Raw genomic sequence first — 22,055 nt, 5'->3', positions numbered from 1 at the left:
ATTAAAAATTTTAAATGAATTTTAAGTGTTTATGTATATTACGTGTGTGTATATATATATATATATATATATATATATATATATATATATATATATTTATGTGTGTGTGTGTGATACAGAATACACCTGAACAATTGAACTGAGTTTGGAAGAAATTTCTGCATAAGATATAGGTAAATAAATAGTAATAATAAATTGAGCGACATTTCGTTACATTTTGATGTCATGCAGGGACATATTACTGGGTTATAAAAGACTAGGACCTTAAAAAATTGATGTTTGCTTTTTTTTTGTAACCAGTTAAGCTTTTTTTCTTTTTGTAGAATGGCTTTTCATATCTGAAATTTGGCTATCAACGTTGATTAGGCATATCCAACACATTTAATGTGAATATCATATTAGATTGTTAAGCTGTTTCACACAATAATTCTTTAAATATGTGATCAAAATACAATTTTTGGGCAAAAATTTATTGTTTTGTATATGATTGGTTGTATATATACATAATGGAATACATACAGAAAAGTATTTTAGTTGAATATAAATTTTTGAAATAAATACCCGGGTATTTACCCATTTTGGGTATTTACCCGGGTATATACCCTGGGTATTTACCCCTAAAAATAAATACCCGGGTATTTTACATCACTAGGTACACTGTTCTGAGTACCTACAACTCTACTAAAGTAGTAATTTGTATAAGATTAACATATTCCTAAAAACATGCAGAGTACATAAATATTTTACTTTGGGATGACATCCATAAAAACTCGAAAAATATAACAGTAAAATCAGTGGTGGCTTGTGGGAGGGTGCCCGGGCGGGCCCCCTCGGTATTTTCAGACAATAATTTATATTTTTATTTATTTTCCTTTTTTTTTTCGTGTGTGTACGTATTAAAAAAAATTAGTCTTTTCCTGCCCATAATCTGCGGATTATCTATTTAAAATTAATGAGGTACGGATTATACGGATACGCTGCCGCGGATTATCTGTTCTTTTTCTCCCTCAACACCAATGCAATGAACCTCAATATTTACAATAGGATTCGCAGAGACCGTTACCCTGCCTGTATGCTGTTTATTTTACATAGACTATAAAACAACAAATAACTAACAATATACACAACAACAAATAATAAACAACAAACACTAACTGAAGAAGCCTTCATTTGCACAAAGTTAGACCGTTTGTTAGAGTTTAAAATGAATTTAATTTTATCTATTTTCCACAAATATTTTAAGAAAAATAATTATTTTAAAAAAGTTTAAATATTAAAAAAATATTTAGAAAAAAATCTTTTTTCGTTTCAAAAACAAGGAGGGGGGGGGGGGGAGTGCACTCATGATCTGACCAGCTCACTTTTTCAAGGCATGACCTGCCACTGAGTAAAATGTTTTTAGTCTATGAATCTTCAATTTTTATGTATGTCTCCAAGCATTTCATTTGACTTTTAGTTTAATTTCTTTTAATGTAATATATAATAGTGTAATCATGCCCAATAGCTTATTCACATTGTTAAATTTTATTACTTTTAAGTAATAATTTTATTACTTCTAAAATTAGCTGCACCAATGTGTAATTAAAATTTTTTTTTGGATTTACTAAATTCTAAAGTTAACAATCATTCTATTTAAATTAAATGATTAATTCATAATATATAATGTGTTGGAATAATATACTAATTTTATTACACCATAACAATAAATTTATGTATGGATAATCAGTTGATTTTTCATTACGTCCAATTTTGTCCAGTTTCTTCCGCCGTCCCGGACTTTTTACAAAAAAGTGAACAAAATACCAACCCTGCCTGAGCCCCTTAGCTCCCCCCTAGTGGCGTAGTCCAGGAGATCCGTCACCCTCCAAAATGACTAACTTTAAGTAATTGGTGAAGTTAAGTGATTGGAGAAAAAAAATGCCTTTGTGTTACATTGCATTGTGTGTACAAGCATTTTCTACTCCAGTAAAAAAATGGAACAAGAAAAAATATGTTTTTTATATTCCTCCTATATAATATGTGACATTATTATTTTTTTGAAGGAGAATTGAAACAGTAAAATGAACTAAATGGGGAAGGGTGCACGAAATGAAGAGCAGATGTAAGGAGTAGAACTTAATTGCAATGATTCTTAAATTTTCCCTAGAGTGTGCAAAAAAATGATCCTTTCTCCAGTCTTCAAAACATTGGATACCCTTGTATCTTTGAAGTTCTCGTAGACACAAATTCTGAGAACATATACCTGTTTAGAATCTAAAAGGCATTTAACCGTTCTTTAGTTCCCTATAAATTTCTTGGAATATAGTCTCTACACAAAAGAAGTGAGGAATCTAGCTTGGGAACAAGACAGAACTGGTGACGTCAAGAAAAAAATACTTTCAGTGCACCCCCGTTGTAGCAAAGGAACCATTCTGCTGGTGAGCCGATTAGCTTCACTGGTATTATTTTTAGGGTCTTGCGTGATGATAAATAGATAACGATATTGATAATTTTATTTTCAGCTTCATTCTTCTTGTATTCCATCTCATTGTTATTAATTAAAAATACTAAGCACACTTCCTTTTACAACGTGGTATGCTGAAGGGAAGTTTCTCGTACTTAAAGAGAATTAAAACATATCTGAGGAGTAAAATGAGCGAAAATAGGTTGGTAGGTTTGGCTTTATATTATACTAGCTTTTTACCTGCAGCTTTGCTTGCGTTGATGTAGATTTTGTTGATTGATTCAAATTAATGGCCAACACATGCAGACATCAAATAGTTAAGGAAAAATAAACATACATAATATAAATTGGGAAAATTGTATAGGAGTAGAAAAGAAGTTTGCTTGGACAATTCTTTAAAAAAATCCATTTGAATAAAGTCAACATTTCCCTTAAAACCCGATCTTTGTCAGATGGTGCCCAGCACTACGCCAGTAATGCAAATTGTTGCATAACTTTTTGCCGGAGTAAGGAATGGAGATCATGTGATTAGTCCTGAATCACATTCATTCCTTCCTGAATGAATAAGCAATACACCTAAAATTGCAAAACTAAACACCCTGAACATTATTACGTCAGCAGTCATTACAAATCCTAATTCAAATATAAACCCTAAAATGTCCCTTTAGAGTGAGAACATCAAACCTTTGAAAAAACCATCAAAAAGAAGTCAACAGTTTCTAAGTCATTTTTAATAGCGTCAACAGTCTTGTTCAAAATATATAAAACAGGGGTCGATCCAGCGCCAAATTGGGGCCGCTTTGCGGCCCCTTCACAAAATTCCGCATGGCAAAAGCGGCCCCATTCACAAAATTCCCCATCACAAAAGCGGCCCTATTCACAAAATTCCGCGTCATAAAAGCAGCCCCTTCACAAAAATTTATAAAAAGGCAGCCTTTTAACAATATTTTTTAACCGCAAATGTGCAAATGTGTACGCATCTACGCGGGAGCCTCTTCCACCTTCCCCCATCTTATCTTTTTGCTTGCTGCGTGAGGCGTTTTTGCTTGAGAGCGTCAGAGGGGGGACAGGAGAGGGACACTTGTGATTGGTAGCTTGTTTTCACGAAAATCATAAATTTTACTAGGATTACGCAATATATATTTAGTATTAATTTGTGTTGAGTTTCAAAATCCAATTCTAAAATTACTTTACTTAAAATAAAATTATTTTACATGCTGTTTTTATATTTTTATTTGTTTTGAAGATCTTGATTTCCTTACATCGACCATGGTAAACGAATTTTTCGCATTTTTGATGTTTACTGTACCTTGTTAAGAGGCAAACAAATAAAATTTCTTATATATTTATTAACATCATTAAATTGCAAAGTTTTAAACGAAATACCTACTCTGTAAGAACGTCAAAAGTCAAAAAATTAAACACTGAATGCTGGTGCAGTATTATTTTGGGTTTTAATTACTTTTAAGTTTTTCAAACACATACATGGAATCTTTAATGAGTATTTCACTTCTGTGTTAAGAAATATGTGATATCTTTGAGTCTGTTCATATTGTATTTATTAGGAGTTATCATTACGTTCAGCAGCATGTGCAATTTTCATTGCTCTTAAAGTATTTGAGAGGGGCAAACAGGAAATCTGTTGTGAGACTTTCACCTTAAGAAAGTGTGCCTTGCATATGTATATTTGTAAAAAGCAATAAATGTAATGTATGTGTCAAATTACGAATAAAATGTTAAGGGTCTTACTTCCCCCCTCCCCCAGCACATTTTCTCTTGACAGCTTTCAGGTATTCTTCAAGAACATGCAATCCCCCCTGAAACCTGTCTAGGGCTTTTCTATAACGATACGACAGCTAAAAATGCTTTAATATAATCTTTTCCAAGAAAAAAAATCACGAGAAGGTCTTTTTTACAAAAATAAAGAAAATTCAGAAAAATATTTTGCTTTTTAACAAAAATAACGAAATTTCACAAAAATATTTTGCCTTTTCACAAAATGGGGACCCAAAAAATAAAACCTGGATCAACCCCTGTAAAAGATCGGAGTAAAACTCCCGTTAAAATCAGAGTAAGCAGAGCCGTTTTTGAAAAAATTTCCAATTTAAATGAAAACAATAATACATAAAACTTTACAATGGAGAAAGAAAAACATTTCTTAAAATGCCCATTAGAATAATGACATCAACCTTTTCAATTAACTATCTCTCTCGAAAATTTCCATCAGGAATAGTTACGAAAATCTTTACCAGAAAAGTTCTAATAGCATAAATTAAAAACCCTTTAAAATAAGAACAGTGTTCACTATTGTCGCCATTAGACTAAGGACAATAGTCTCACAATATCCTTATTAGCATCATTATTCTTTAAAACACACACACAAAAAAAAGAAATTAAACATTTCTCAAAAATTTAAAATAACTCAACAATACACTAAACAGGTCGCTTGGCGAGTCTGGAGATAAAAAACGTACTTGGTGGATTAATGTACAATATGTAAATTTTAATTGTTTTTGGCAATGTTATTTGAACGTTTTGTTTTATTTATTTGGTGGATTGTTTTAAACTTTAATATAGTAGTTAATGTTTTTTTTTACCATATTTTATTTGACTTTTTTTTTGCCATTTTAATGAAACTTTTGAAAACGGCTGGGATGCCAAGATTTTTTAATTTTTTGTCACAACCTCGTTATTCTAAAGCAGCCCACTAAATGAATAAAATACATCATTATAATTAATTAGAAATAAAAACAGTTTAAACCAGACTCATGGATTTAATTCTAAAAAAATTAATCATGCATTTGTTTTAAGCAAAATGTATTATTTTGGCGACAAAATGACTACCTGTCTTGGCATAACCACTAAATCTCCAAAACTCAATTTAAGCCTTGTTTTATACTTGTAATATCAAAATACTTCTCATTGTCTTGGTGAAAACACTTGACAAGAAAGTCTGAAAATCAAGATAAGCCTCATTTCATGTTATGAAATCAACTTAAAATGTCGAATTAGTTTCAACAGTCCCTCGAACTTCGGGTAAAGTTCACTTTGAGCAGCTTTTTAAGAGCTTCAAGCTGCAAAAATGGTGATATGACTTTTTTTCGATGAGATATTCGCAAATTTATAATTTTCTTTAAAATTGGAATAAAAATCATGGAATACTTTTTTCGAAAGGAAAGGTACCCTATGTTCACCCCGGCACCCATGACAACAAATATACAGTGAAGCACCGTTAATACGTTTTTGAAGGAACTGTATGAAAAAAGTTAAAAAACGAAATATGTGTGTGTGTGTGTTAAAAACGTATAACAAGTATAGGTTAATGTATGTTAGACTCTGAAGGGACCAATTTAAAAAAACTTAGAATCGATAAAAAGGTATAAAAGAGAAACTTGTAATTGGTGCTTTACTATACGAAATTTTTATATGAGCAGTTGGGTAGTTAAAGCGTGAAAAGGTAACAAACAAACAGTCACTTTCGCATATATAATATTAGTGTGTTTCTTATGATGATGAATATGTAACTCCCGACGAGGTTATTAAAAATATGGCTATGTCTAACGGAAGATTACTCTTGATATTAATTGGTCAAATTTCCTTAGACCCCCCCTCCCCCAAAAAATGAAATCCTCGCTATGCCACTGATTGGACCCTCTCTGATATGAAATCCTGGCTACACCACTGCCCCCCCCCCCTTTAGGTGCACCACTGGTGCACAGATACTTAATATTTTTATCTAACTGTGTTTCTCAAATAAGACCTTAATCAACCTTATTAGTCCTTGACTTCCAGCTCAACCTATCCTTTCTTGAAAAATACCTTTAATATTCTGAAGTCAACTGAAATTCAGTGATGATTCCTATAAACCCTGAGTCTGAGAACGTGTGATGACGACTTTTTTTTTAAATTTATGATTTAGAGAAGATTTATTGACGCCAATGGTTATCACTTCTGTGGATATTGTACTGTCTGACCATGGATTGTATGGAAAGAAAACATCCATTTTACAGCCGGAAATGGACAAATCTATTATTTTTTAGGGATGCCAGCTTTTGCAGATGCAGAGTCTCATTCAAATCAGTGGAATACGCGCATCAAGTTTTTACTTTCCCCCCTTATTAACACAGATTCGTCTTATCTGGACATATGAAAATTCCATGAAATCCGTGGTTGGACAGTAGCTCAAATTCAATCCAGTGCAGATCAAAATAATAACTAATAATATGACAGTGAAGATGATAACTGCAAAGGTGAAGAATTTTAAGCTAAACAAACCTTAATAAACTCGATGGTTTTGGATGTAGCTTGGTTCTTACAAATTTAATCCATCCCATAATGGTACCTATAACATTTTCACACCCATTCTATTTTATTTCGCGAGTCCTGTGATAAACCTTTAGTCTGGATTCTGCTGTACAATCAATTTTATCTTTGTAAAAAATCATTTTTTTGTATATTTTACAGATTTTTTTTCAAAACATGCTACCAGAAGCGTGTAGCATTTCAGTTATTCAGTTGTTGGATACTAATTTCGGTTTTCTCGACAGAGTTTAATTGTATTTTTTCAAACCCAACTTCACACTTAAGCCGTATTATCATTATATGATTTGAAAACTGATATATCAAGACTTGTGTGTGAAAAAGTTCATTTGAATCTGCTCAGTGCTCAGTAGTTTTTGGTTGGAACCCTTTTAAATATGAAGTGCAATAAGCAGCATTTGTCATATTTTACTTTTTTGCTATATAAAAGGTAAAAATGTTGTTCAAGCCTGAAAGAAATTTAACCAAAGTGTATGGAGAAGATGTGTTGACAGTACGCCAGTGCTAGAACTGGTTTGTAAAATTTCGATTTGGCAATTTCGATGTTGAAGAAGCATAATGTTCTGGAAAGCCGGTTGAAGCTGATAAAGAAACAATAAAGGCATTATTTGATGCAAACCGGCAAATAACAACATGTGAGATCAGTGAGAGGTTAAATTTATCGAATTCAACTCTTTATGACCGCTTGAAAAGCATGGGTTTAACCTCAAAGCTCGATATATGGGTTACCCATGTTCTCACGGAGAGAAATTTGTGTCATTGCCTTTACATTTATGGTTGACTTCTCAAACGTCAAGAAAATGATACATTTTTAAAGCGCATCATTATTGAGGATGAAAAATGTGTTGTGTATAACAATGTCAAATGCAGCAGATCATGGAGCTAAGAAGATGAACTGGCTCAAAACATTTCAAAGCCTATATCCATAGAAAAATATCTGTTTGATGTTATTTTAAAGGAATCTTTTCTTTTTTTTTTGAGCTTTTACGGGATCCCACAACAATTAATTTTTAAGTCGACTGTTATCAGCTGGTCAAACTGAACATTGTTATACACAACACTTCAACAGAAAAGGCCAGAATTTATCAACAGGTAGGTCATAGTGTAGTGTTCCACCAAGATAATGCGAGACCTCATGCAAGTTTAGTTACTTGCCAAAAGCTTTTACAACTTGATTGGGATACACTGCCACACCCACCATATTCTCTAGATCTGGCGCCTTCAGATTCGGATAATCATTTGTTCTGGTCACTGCAGAATGTTTTGGATGGTAAATTCTTTATATCAAATGCAAAGGTCAAAAATCACCTGGATTAGTTATTTTGTCAGCAAAGATCAAAAATTTTATGAGTTGGAATCATGCTACAGCAAGAAAGATGGCAAAAGGTGTTGGACCAGAGTGGATAATTTTTAATTAAATAAAATATTTATTCATTATACATAAATTGTCTTTCATTTTCTCAGAAAAAAAAAATCTGATCAACCCAATAAATAATGTATTTATACTCTGATATGATGTATGTATATATTTAATTAATTAAAAATACACCGAGATTGTTTATTGTGATGCCTAGAACCTTATTTTAGATGTTATCATGATGCCTAAACTTAAATTCTTATTTCTACTCTGCTTGGAAGTTTTAAACATTTTATATTTGAAGTTACATTTTAAAATGCTCTGAATTCATGTGTAATTTGTTCATCATATTCTTTCAAACTACAATGGCAGTATGATTGCAAAAGTAAAATGTACGTTTTATTTTAGGTCTCCCTTTTCCGCCCAGTAATAAGTTGACTGCTAGCGAAGTTTATGACCCTAAAACAGGAAAACCCCGCATAGATGTACTAAAACAACATTTCGTTTTGGAAGGCAGATTAGATGAATCTTGTGCATTAAAAATTATCAACGAGGGTGCAGCCCTTCTGCGATCTGAGAAAACAATGATAGACATTGAAGCTCCTGTAACAGGTAATGTTTAAAAAAAAAAAAAAAATCTGAAAAGTTTGCAACTTAGTTTAATGTTGTAAAAATTAAGATTTCCTGAAAAACTGTACTGTTGGTTTCATGTGTTAATTGCTTTTAACTTTAATATATCAATAAACAAATCATAACTCATAAGTAAATGAATTTTTTTCCTTTGCTTATTTAAAAATTTAAGAACAGACGTTGATAAAAAAATAAATGTTTTTTGGGTCCTTAATATAATCAAAGTTAAGGTTCTATAAAAACCCTTAAATTCAGTCGTCACCCTCTTCGGCCAAGTAGCATCAAACAAAATAATTACTGCAAGCTGCTACAATTTCTTTTGGGTGAACCCTCTTGGAAAAAACCCACTTTCTCCTTAAAGATTTTTTTTTTAATTCCAGAATTTACTACACATGCAAAAAAGATTTACCTCAGAAACATACTAAATATTATAACTTTTTTGATCAACACCAAGTCCAGAAATTACTCTCTTCCTTTTTGGACAATTTAGCTCAGTGATATAGGTCAGGGATTCACAACCTTTTGAAACAGCAGACCACAAAGACCGGAATTGATTATGTTGAGTACCACTTCAAAAAATGTGTGCGTGTCGGGGGCAGGGGGGATCACAAAATTTCATGCATGATGTATTTACTATTGCATTTGGTGATAATGTTTAATTTTACAACACGAAGTTAATTTCTGCATTCATGCAGAACAAGTATAACTCAATATGCTTATCACTATAATTTTTTAACTAAGCAAAGCAGATAACTAAAATTATTAACAGCATTTAATTAAAATCTCGGAATGCATAATAATACATTTAAATCATATATAAAATTGTGCCCAGTAATTCCAATGAAAAATACTAAATGAACTAAGTAAATGTTGAAACAAATGTTAGATCTGAGAAATTAAGTTTTGTTTTTCTTGTGTTTACTAGATATAGTTTTTTGAGTTAGCAAATTTTAAAAACTATTGGAAAAAGCAACTACACAGATGCAAAACACCACTCAAATGTTGCTCTGAGATAGCGTACATAGAAGAAGCAATTTCCATCACAGGGAAATTTTCTTTTAAAGCAACAATTTAACACTTCCCTTTTCCCCCAAATAATTTATAATCTTTAATGGCATTTTATCACTTTTTTGCATGCTTTTAAAAGTTATTTATTAACACTTCAATATTTAAAGTTTGAACTAGCCGCCAGGGCGGGTAGATTTAAAGTTTGAATTGAAGCTATTCTTATTTTACAACTATGCTATGAAAAATTCGGACTTGTGAATATTTGAGGCAAAATTTTAACTGTTCTGGGGAGGGGTGGGTGACCCTTAACTCCAGCTTCCCCACAGTGGTAGCGTCTCGGCTTGCCCAGGGCCGGATTTAGATTTAACGAGGCCCTAAGCTATTTCAGGTATGGGGCCCCTTGAACAACATTCCTCTTGGTGGTAAAGGGTGTTATTTTTAAAGGTATAGAACTTTAAGTTGGCAACACTGTTTGATATGTGTGCCATTTTGATAGCTGTCACTTGTTTTGTGTGCAGTTTGATTTGCCATTTCATCATGAATAGGCAACAGGACGGTGCAACATGCCACACAGCACGTGTCACAATTGATTTATTTAAAGAAACGTTCGGTGAACGAATAATTTCACGTAATGGACCCATGAATTGGACTGCAATATCATGCGATTTAATACCGCTGGACTATTTTTTGTGGGGCTATGTGGAATCTCTGGTCTGCACCGATTAGCCACAAACGATTGACACATTGGAAAGAGAACATTCGCCACCTTATTACTGACATACAGCCTCTATTGCTGCAAAAAGTGCGAAAATTGGACTTTCTCCGATCCAGCCGAGGTGGCCATATGCCAGAAATCATATTTAAATAAAAATGGCAAAGAATCATCTTTCGAATAAAGCAACATCCATGGCAATTAACAACATTTAACTATGTTTTATTTGAACTTAAAGTTCTCTATCTCTAAAAAAAAACCCACCCTTTATAAGAGGCATTTTTTTTAATTTTTTCCCCTTTACTACGTTTGTCTCTGGGTTCTGACCCCCTATCTCCCCCCTCCCCATGGCAGCAATACTTTTACTTTTTTGATCATGTTTTAATATGTCCTTTTTGGATTGACCTTAAGAGAAGGAATGATATCAAGATAGTGATCCAGGACTGCCCTTTGAATGGAGTGTAGAATATCTCCGATTGTAGGGGGCCGGGGAGTTTCTCCCCGGAGAAAATTTTGAAAATTAGACATAAAATTCTGCATTTTGAAGAGTTATAAGATGTAGTTGGAATTAGAAAAATATCAGGACAGAAATAGGCAAACAAAACAAAGTTATCTACTCTTTCTCAGATTAAGAAAATACCTAGTAAAAATTGTTTTTGATTCGACAAATCAATGACAGCAGTTGATAGAGAGAAAGAGTGCGGGAAGAGAAAAGGCAATGCATTGCTACTTGTTCCCATTGGCTTTCGGTACAATTAGTTTTTAATCACACCTCCAACCCACCGACAAATACAACAATAAATGAAAATATAAAATATTGAATAATAAAAAATGCTTTAAAAGAAGTGGTGTACAAATTTATAAAATAGGTAAAAAGAGAGTGACATACTGCCTATTTGAACAATTCATAATTTATGCACTTGACGAGAAATAAAATTGGAGCCTACTTTGCTTAAGATTTTCAAACAATTTCTAGAACAATTAAAATTATTTAACGCACTTCATTTGTACTTTCCATTCACCGATATTTTAGTACTTGATTGTAAATTTTTACAGTCCTGTTCTAACTTTGTAAGAAACAGCTATTTTAAATTAAAAGGAAAGAAAAAACTATAGATTTCTCAAGACAACTTTTCTTCAGTTGCAAGTGGGGAGAAATCAAATTTTAATAGAGGTAGTGTTTTTTTTTCCGTGTTAAACAGATTGACAATTATGCAGAAGAGGTAATTTAAAAGCAATTAATAACAAAAGAAATTCCAAAATGCTGCATTCTGAGTTATATAAATAAATAGATATGAAACATGTGGGTCACAAAATTTGTAATATACTTCAGAAATGCGAGAATCATGGTTTGTACATTTTTGGTGCAGGATGTAGCAAGGCACTCAATTTGACATACATTCGCATTCCTTCTCCCTACCCCCCTCCCATTTGTGGTTTGTAGCCACACGTTTTTGAATACTCAAGGATTTCAAGCGCTAGAAAGTAAAATTTATTTTTTTAAGTACTTTTTTTTGGAAAGAATCATGCTAATTTCCGGATGTTGGGGGCCCTTAATAGACCTCAAGATTCAGAAATTTTTCAAGTGGCCAATGGCCACTAGACTCAAAAAACTTGGTGGCCACCAGTTTCACCTGGTTTCGAAAACAGCGCTCTAGTACAAGAATGGGGGTGGGGGAGGGGGATTTCAATTTGCATTTTTTGAAACAAATATTATGAAAGTGATGCTAAAGGAATTGCTAACAAGAAATATAAAATATAGTAATCATGGAAATATAAGAAGCATTGGGTGAAGGTTGGGAGAAGTAAATGGTTCATTCCACCCATTTTAAAGTTTCATAAGAAAAAAAAATCATTAAACCAAAAATAAAGTAGTGTACACAATACCATGGTCCTAAAGTGAAAAAAAAAAAGAATTTCCCATAAAAACAACAACAACAAATTCCTTTAAAATATTTTTGTAAATCATTGCAAACGCCATGGCAGTAAAAATCAACATGCACTTTTCAGGTTATTAGTTTAATGAAAAGAATTAATTGTAACAAAATTAGCACAAAGGGAATAGAAAAAATATTAGATAAACATATGATTTGAATTTTTTCAATAATTAAGATTATTGGTTGTTTTTTTTTTTTTTTTTTTTTTTTTGCATAAAATTTTTTAATTACAAACCTCCTCCAGTAATGCACAATTTGGCAATTATCAAGTATATATTTCCAAAAAAAAAAAAAAAAACATTCTTTTTGCATTATTTCATCTAAGAGTATGACCAAACATGGCAACTACGTTCCATACCCAGCGTCGCCATGTTAGGATGACTATGATGGGAAAACGATCAAAGGACTGGCTATTTGGCTTATATTTTAATCTGATGCGATTGAAGATTAAAAAATTACAACAGTTATTTGAATAAATAGAAACTAGCCTCTGTTGTTTAAACAATTTCCAATGAAACGTATTCCTAATCGATCGGGAGTATTAGCATCCACATGACAGCAAAAATATAAGATATAGTTTATAGAAATAGTTTTTTTTCTTTCTATTTTTAATGATGTATAGGTTTTTTAATGAAATACAGGATTTATGGGACAACATGGAACATTGACTATGGCAAAGGAATGATAAAGCGGCGGGGAGGGTGGGGGGGCTTTGTGCGGTCAAAAACAAGTTCCCTTTTCAAGTTTTAAATCAATTTGTTTTCCTATTTTGACTATTTTCAGAATAAAGGCTGTTTGAGTTAATTGGGAATCAAATAGGATCGGAACGACCTTCGAGGGTTTATGTAAAAAAAACATACATTTTGGTGTTTTTTTTTTGAGCAATCACGATTGCTTATTGCTTTCATTTGACTGTTTTTGGCGTCCTATCATTTTATTTTCCCACCGCCTCCCTCCGCACCATCACCGTCCGCCGGCTCCTCACGATGCTGCTCCTATAGCGAAAGCCAGGTCCTACACACACGCGCATACATACACAACTACACACACACGCATACACATACACAAACACATACACACAACTACCCACACATTCATTTCTGCACACAGACACAAACACACATGCCTACACACACATACACATACCCCCTACACACAAACACACATACCCCACACACAAACACACACACCTACATACACACGCTTGTGATTGCGAAAAACTTTATTTGAATTCAAGATGTCAAAAATTCAAATTATTTATTTTTTTTTCTTTTCATACTTTCAGAACAAGATTTAAAGCAAAACATAAAACTGTTTTAGAAAGAGAATTTGAAAAAAGTACCGGGTTCATACACTTTTGGTTAAAAAAAATCCCTGACTTTTCCAAGTTATTTTTTAGAAGATTCCAGGTTACTCACTTCATTCAAAATTAAGTAAGTAACAATATTTTCAAAATAGTCAAAATTGTTCAAAGTAGCAATGCATAAGAACTAAAACTTTTCCACTTGAAAAAAAAAAAAAAAAAACTTGGAATTTTTTTTTTCTATTTCTGTTACAATATAAGTTTTTTTTTTATAAACATTTTGTTCAAAATTGTTTTTATTTGCTTACTATTTGTTAAAAACAAAATACTTTCAACTTATTTTAACGTTTCTTTGATGCCACATGTCATTTATATTAGCGATTTTGCTGTAATCGGCAGCAATCTTTCTCCGCTTTTGGTTTACGATTCTTCTTTTTATTTTCTTATTAGTACGTAACACAAAACATATTGAGCAAAGTACAAAGCTTTTATAACCTATTTTTCAGTATAAATTGATTAACTTGTTGTTGCATTGATGGGCATACCATATAATGCATTCTAACAAAAGTCAACATCCGTCGATTATAGGCCAATGCGAATAATCAGTTTTTTTTCCTTTTGCATACAAAGTATGGTTGCATTAAAATTAAAAATTTTCTTTTTTGCACATGTACTTTCAATAGACTTTCAATAGACATTGAGATAAACAGCTAATTATGTTTTTGTTAATTTTTGTCTACTTCCATCTCGCGAACGACCAAATATGGCAACTAAGTAAAAAATTTAAGATAATGAGTAGATTTTTGAATTTGTAGCATAAAAGTAGTTATAAATAATAATTTATCCTTAAAAAACTGCAATTATAAGACAAAATAGACAGTTTTAGCACATAAGCGTCTAAATCAATTAGAAAATAGAAAAATGTTCTGGAGATAAAATTTCGCATTTTTCCAGAAAATAATTACGAATTACCCGAGAAAAAAGGGCACATTTTGCGTTGTTATCAATAGTTTGCATTGCAATAAATATCCAATGCCATTTTCGGAAACTTAAGCACTTAAAAAGTTTTCTGTACTGCCATCTTGGGAATGACCAAATATAGCGGCTACGACAAAAATTAAGAAATAATTTTTTGAATTTGTAGCATGAAAACAATTTAAAAATAATAAATCTTCATGAAACTACAATTCAGTTGAAAAGTTTTTAGCAAATTTGCATCCAAGGCAATGAGGATAAGATTAAGTTTTAAGAACAAAATTTTTCACTTCAAGAAAATTACATATTTAAAATAAAATAATAAAAAAAAAAAACAAGTTGCAGCACATTTTGCGTTGTTTTCATTACTTTGCAGTTAAAGAAAACATCCAATTCTGCTTTGTTTTTGGAAACTTAGGCATTATGTTGGATATAATTTGAGGTTTATGGCCTACAGCTAAGCTGAAAATTAGGCAACTCATTTCCAACTAAAAATTTGAGGTAGTGGTCTGCCCGGAGAAAATAAAACATGAATCATTCTTTACACTGAAAAACATTTATTTGACACATATTAAAATTGGTTACAACACAATGATTTGTTCCCCGGGAAAAAATTAGAAAAAAGAGCTTACAATAGGTCCATGCATGGTTTAAAAGTCCTGTTGGTGTTCCAAGGTGACGTCTCACCGGTCGTTGGACAGCATGGCAATTTCCACGAATTGCAGGCAGGTCGATTCACACCGCGTGAGCCACAGTTCACCACATCAAGGAAAGGTATACCAGGGATGGACGCGATCTTCTTCCGCAGGAGAACAAAAAAAACCCACATCAGGGAAACTTAGAACTCTTTGCTTTTGTAGACGTCATCACAACACACGGGTTCCAAACTCAAAACATCACTAGTGCTTTTCCCGGAAAAACCAGACCTCACCTAGAGGCCAATAACAAAAATTTAGGAGGACATCAGACGAACACGTTCACAATACACAACACAAGACGAGGAGACAAGTAAAAAACGAAGCGAAGCGATCGAGCTCCTGCCGGTCAGCGTATTTATAGCCCGATTCGGCCTTTCCAGAAACAATGTGACGTTACCTAATTTGCATATTGCCAGAACAACTCTACCCGGAGAAAACACAGCTTGCCGGTTGCACAATTCTTATTTAATTTGGCATTCAGCACTTAACACCTCAACATGATTTCATCACGTCATTGACACGTGCTCTTTCGGAAGTTTACCGACATCTGCCGAATGACAACAACCAATCATAGCATGCCCCATGTTTTCCGAACACTTCCGATTCAAACTCGGACATTTGAGTGTTGGCGGCAGGTGGATGGGATTCTTCGCGCAAAGTTTTCTCTCGGAATGGCAAAAGGTAAGTCACAAAATGATTTTTCTTTTAAACAATATTGGTGAAATCCTTCAAGAACCAAAAATAAAGGCATTTAGCCCAACAAGTTCCCCCCTCTTGAAGGAATTTCATCAAAAAAACACATTATATACATTAAAAACATTTAACTACATTCATATTATATTTACAAAAGATACATTTGAAAAACAGTTCAAAAATTTGATACGCCCCCCTCATTTAATCCCAATTAAATATAATTTTACAAAGTTTATTTAAACAATTCTTAGATAGGGGTTTAGTGAAAATATCCGCGATGTTTATATTTGTCCTCACATATTTAATCAAAAAAATCTTTTGCTCAATTAAATTTCTTAAAAAATGGTACCTTACATCAATGTGTTTTGTACGGGAATTCTCAATGGGAGACTTAGAAAAATCAATTGTTGCAGTGTTATCACAATAAATAATTGTATCTCTAAGCTGGAGGTTTTCAATATTTAATTCACTTATTTCTGTGATTATCCTCTTCAGCCAGACCATTTCTTTTGCAGTTTCACCAAGTGAAATATATTCTGCTTCCATTGTGGATAACGCAACACATTTATGTTTAAATGTCCTCCAATTAATTGGGACCCGATCAATACACAAAATTGATCCTCCCATTGAGACCCTATCCTCCCGATTAGCGGCGTAATCGGAGTCTGAAAATCCCCGTAGATCTACACTATTGATTGAGCTTAAATTTAGTTTGTATGATATTGTATGCTTTAAATACCCTAGCAATCTTAATAGAAAATCCCAATGCTTTCTTCCGGGATTTGCTTGAAATTGGGAAAAAATATTCACCGCATACGAAATGTCAGGTCGGGTCTTCCCCGCTATGTATGCCATGCAACCCAACAAATTTCTGTATGGGAGCTTTTCTGCTTCCCTTTTTTCTTCCTCAGTTTTCGGGCAGTCGTCCTTCGACAAAACTGTACCCTTTGAGATTGGGAGGGTTGAATTTGGCACATAGTAATCAGAGAATAACTCCAAGACCTTCGAAATATAAGAGCTTTGGTGAATGAAAAGATTATTTTTATCTTCCACAAATTCAATCCCCAGGAGCTTTCTGGTTTTCCCCATTTCTTTAATATCATACACACTTTTAATTTCATTAATTACCTTTTTAATTAAATTTTCATTTTTTGCTAGAATTATTATATCATCTACATAAATAAGAAGAAAAGTATTTTTGTCTCTATGGTATACACAATTACATCCTTTTAATTTTTGAAAACCAAAACCACGAAGAACACTGTCTATTTCTAAGAACCAGTTTCTTCCGGACTGGTGTAGTCCATAGAGAGACTTCTTCAATTTACAGACAAAATTAGGGTGGCTTTTACTGACAAAACCCTCTGGTTGTCTCATGTAGATTTGTTCTTCTAAATCAGCATACAGGTAAGCATTTTTTACATCAATTTGTGAGTGACACCATTTTAAAAGACATATAAAAATGGAAAAGAAAACTCTTACAAGTGAAAACTCAATTACTGGACTGAAAACTTCAGAATATGACTCAATTGACTGACGGTCCCCCCTCACAACTAATCTGGCCTTGTATCTTACAATTTCACCCCTGTCATTTACCTTGAGGTCGTAGACCCACCTGTTTCCCAAAATTGGTTTCCCCTCTGGTGGGGGTACAAGGTCCCACACCTCTCTTTGGTTAATGACATCCAATTCAGACTCCATGGCCAGTTTCCAGTTGTCCACCTCGGGGGTAGCCATACATTGCCTATACGAGTTCGGTATAAAAATTTCTACCAAACTTGCTTCTTCACTTTCTCCCGAACTTTCACTGTCGTCACAGATTTCCCCTACTGTTGGATTCTTAGATGAAAAGTCAAAAAGTTTTGGTTTATACTCTATTTTATTTTCACTACAATATTTTAGAACCTGTTTTAATGAATTTAATCTTACTTTATTTTTACCGGCAATTGTATAATAAATATCAGTCCTATCCCCGGTCTTTCTCTTTTTGGCTTCTCTAACCCATTTAATCTTTTCACAGGGAGTTTGCTCAATACTCTCCTGGATTTCCTGTTCAAGTTGAACTTCACTTATAGGCCTGATAAAATTAAATTTTCTCTCATTTTTATTTTGGACTTTTAATTCCCCCCATTTTTCATTTTCATTAAACTTTACGTTAATAGTTTCTGTGACTGTTCTGGTTTCAGGATCCCAGATTCTGTACCCTTTGGTACGTAAGGCGTATCCGACCATGATCCCCTTGGTAGCCCTCATATCTAACTTTTTTAGTTTGGACCTAGGCTGACCTACATAGGCAGTACACCCAAAAATACGTAGGTGCCTCACTGAGGGTTTACGTCCAGAAAACAGTTCGAATGGGGTCTTGTCCATATTTCCTATTACCGTCCGATTTCTTACATAGTTGAAACAAAGAGCGGCTTCAGCCCAAAACTCATCCCCCAATCCAGAATCCTTGAGCATAGACCTCACACCATTCATTATGGTTAAATTATACCTTTCTACTACCCCGTTCATTTGCGGGGTGTAGGAATTGGTCCGCTCTATTTTTATTCCCTGATTGGTGAGATAGTTTTCAAAATCTTTGTTAACAAATTCTGTTCCATTATCGGAACGGATAGCCAAAATTTTTGAATTCAGGAATCTTTCAGTCCTTTTTTGAAAATTTACAAAAACCTTAAATGCCTCATTTTTGTTCCTTAAAAAGAAAACATATGACTTTCTTGAAAAATCATCAATAATTATAAAAATATACTTCTTTCCCCCCAAGGACTCGGTCTGAAGGGGTCCCATCAGGTCCATGTAGAGCAATTGAAGTGCAGAATTAGTACGCCTTTCTGGCATAGATTTAAACGAGCACTTCCTCATTTTCCCTAATTGACAAGGGTCACAATTGGGTTTTTGCCCCTTCTTAATCTCCAGTCCTTGGACTGCACCAAGTCTACTCGTTTTGGTGATACTTTCCATATTTATATGGCAAAATCTCCTATGCCATTTTTCCATATCAACACTGACCATATTGGCCCCTTCAGACGGGTCCTTGGTCTTAAATACTTTGGTATAACTAACATTTGCACAATCAATATAAAAATTTGGTTTAACATGATAAAGTTTATTTATTAAATTTGCTGTAAATAATTTAACATTTTCCTGATTAAAGACACAGATCTTTCCGGGCAACCATTTGAGCTTATAGCCCTGTCTATCTATACAAGAACCAGAAATTAGGTTGCGTCGCAGCGTTGGAGCATAGAAAACGTTATTCAATGTGATGGTAACTAATTTTCCATCTGATTCAATTTTAAAAATCACTTTCCCAATGCCCTCTACTTGGCTCTTCACATTTCCTACAGCTACCTCCATTTGTGTGTTTTGTACAGGCTCTAGCTCGGCAAATAACGATTTATCTCTACAAAAATGAGATGTGCTGCCGCTATCCAATAGCCATGTATCCTCACATTTTGGGTAGGTAGTGTTTGCAGAAATTTCATTTACTGAACAAAACATTCCTGCCTGAGGGTCTTCTTTGGTTTGAAATTTAAAATTCCTATCCTGTTTTACTTTATTACGGCTCCAACACTTCGACGCAATATGCCCTTTCTTTTTGCAAATGTAACAAACTTTATTTTTAGCAAGAAATTTACCCTTACCATTTGCCATTCCGGAGTTTCCGGGTTTTGAAAACATTGCCGAATTTTCTATATTAGGCTCTTCGGCCAAATACCTAATCCTACCTTCCTCAGCTAGTAGTTCATCTTTTACTTTCGAGAAAGTAAATTTCTCTCCTTCCCATCTGTGGATGGCTTGAACAATGCTGCTGAAACTAGGAGGTAGATACCGTATCAATTGAAAAGTTCTGAGTTTTTCTTCCATAATATATCCATTTTCGACTAGTTGGTTAAAAATTCCCCCCAACCTTGCAGCGAATAATCCCACCGTTTCACCTTCTTGCATTTTGCAAGAGAAGTAGGATTCCCACAATGCGGCTACTCTGGCCAAAGATGGGGGTTCAAAATTTGCCTTAAGGGCTTTCCAGGCTTCATTAGGGTCTTCCAAATTATCAATTAACCTTTTTGTATCTTTTTCCAAGTTTAAATAGATGATGGCTAAAGCTTGGCCACATCTTTTTCTGTCAGCACTAGTTAACTCCCCTTCTGGTTTCTTTTGGGTAATCTCCCATAAATCCCTTTCTATGAGCACCATTTTTATATCTTTGGACCAGGTAGCCCAATTATGGGAGCCCAACTTCTCAACGTTTCTATAATCTTTCTCCATAATAAAGAAATGATTCAATTCTCTCCGGGCAGGTCAACCACACGACTCTGCTACCACCTGTTGGATATAATTTGAGGTTTATGGCCTACAGCTAAGCTGAAAATTAGGCAACTCATTTCCAACTAAAAATTTGAGGTAGTGGTCTGCCCGGAGAAAATAAAACATGAATCATTCTTTACACTGAAAAACATTTATTTGACACATATTAAAATTGGTTACAACACAATGATTTGTTCCCCGGGAAAAAATTAGAAAAAAGAGCTTACAATAGGTCCATGCATGGTTTAAAAGTCCTGTTGGTGTTCCAAGGTGACGTCTCACCGGTCGTTGGACAGCATGGCAATTTCCACGAATTGCAGGCAGGTCGATTCACACCGCGTGAGCCACAGTTCACCACATCAAGGAAAGGTATACCAGGGATGGACGCGATCTTCTTCCGCAGGAGAACAAAAAAACCCACATCAGGGAAACTTAGAACTCTTTGCTTTTGTAGACGTCATCACAACACACGGGTTCCAAACTCAAAACATCACTAGTGCTTTTCCCGGAAAAACCAGACCTCACCAAGAGGCCAATAACAAAAATTTAGGAGGACATCAGACGAACACGTTCACAATACACAACACAAGACGAGGAGACAAGTAAAAAACGAAGCGAAGCGATCGAGCTCCTGCCGGTCAGCGTATTTATAGCCCGATTCGGCCTTTCCAGAAACAATGTGACGTTACCTAATTTGCATATTGCCAGAACAACTCTACCCGGAGAAAACACAGCTTGCCGGTTGCACAATTCTTATTTAATTTGGCATTCAGCACTTAACACCTCAACATGATTTCATCACGTCATTGACACGTGCTCTTTCGGAAGTTTACCGACATCTGCCGAATGACAACAACCAATCATAGCATGCCCCATGTTTTCCGAACACTTCCGATTCAAACTCGGACATTTGAGTGTTGGCGGCAGGTGGATGGGATTCTTCGCGCAAAGTTTTCTCTCGGAATGGCAAAAGGTAAGTCACAAAATGATTTTTCTTTTAAACAATATTGGTGAAATCCTTCAAGAACCAAAAATAAAGGCATTTAGCCCAACACATTAAAGCATCGCGTCTACTTCCATCTTATGAATGACCAAAAATGGCGACTACGTTTCATTCGTAGCTGAAAACACTTTTCGATTGAAAAACGATTTTCCCAATTGACCCTACCATCCGCAGGCTTGTGCTTTAGATGCAGGAAAATGTTCTTCTCCCGTTAAATTTGTGCATAACTCCTGTTCACCCTAGGAATTTTTTTCTTTGGAACTATTGAGGGTCAAAAATGGCGTCCTCAGAAGTTTTTTTCGGGTCGTCCGTTTTTATTTTATAGCCAGCGTCATTTTGCCTCAAAACTTTTACATTTTGTTTTCAGGAAACGTCGATAAAATCGAAGATTAGAACTCAAGGTACAAAATTCTCTTGGAAAAAATTGGAAAAAAAAATTTTGGGGCAAAATTTGAAATTTCACTGAAATTTTTAAATATGTCATTTTTCCTGACATTTCCAGGTTTTCCCGGAGCGTACGAACCCTGTAATTTAATAACCATATTTTCCTGCGTATTATCGGCGGGCGATCTATAATCTGCAGGTTCTAAAATGGGCCTGAAGAAAAAAAAAAGCTTCGTATAATCCGAGGAGGTATATAATACGATGTAAAAAATAAAGTTTGA

At 34.1% G+C, this 22,055-nt stretch overlaps 1 protein-coding gene across 1 annotated transcript in view; it reads left to right on the top strand.

Moving 5' to 3' along the window:
* Positions 1-22,055, top strand: part of LOC129226624 (serine/threonine-protein phosphatase 2B catalytic subunit 3-like) — a 63,211-nt gene that overhangs the window by 2,717 nt on the left and 38,439 nt on the right. Inside the window, exon 2 of the mRNA XM_054861255.1 lies at positions 8,529-8,732. Within this exon, the coding sequence (XP_054717230.1) occupies positions 8,529-8,732 (204 nt within the window). The remainder of the gene's footprint in view (positions 1-8,528; positions 8,733-22,055) is intronic.

This window comes from Uloborus diversus, chromosome 7 (genome assembly GCF_026930045.1).
Source record: "Uloborus diversus isolate 005 chromosome 7, Udiv.v.3.1, whole genome shotgun sequence".
NCBI classification, from domain to species: Eukaryota; Metazoa; Arthropoda; class Arachnida; order Araneae; family Uloboridae; genus Uloborus; species Uloborus diversus.
This window is presented reverse-complemented; position numbering and strand designations above follow the sequence as displayed.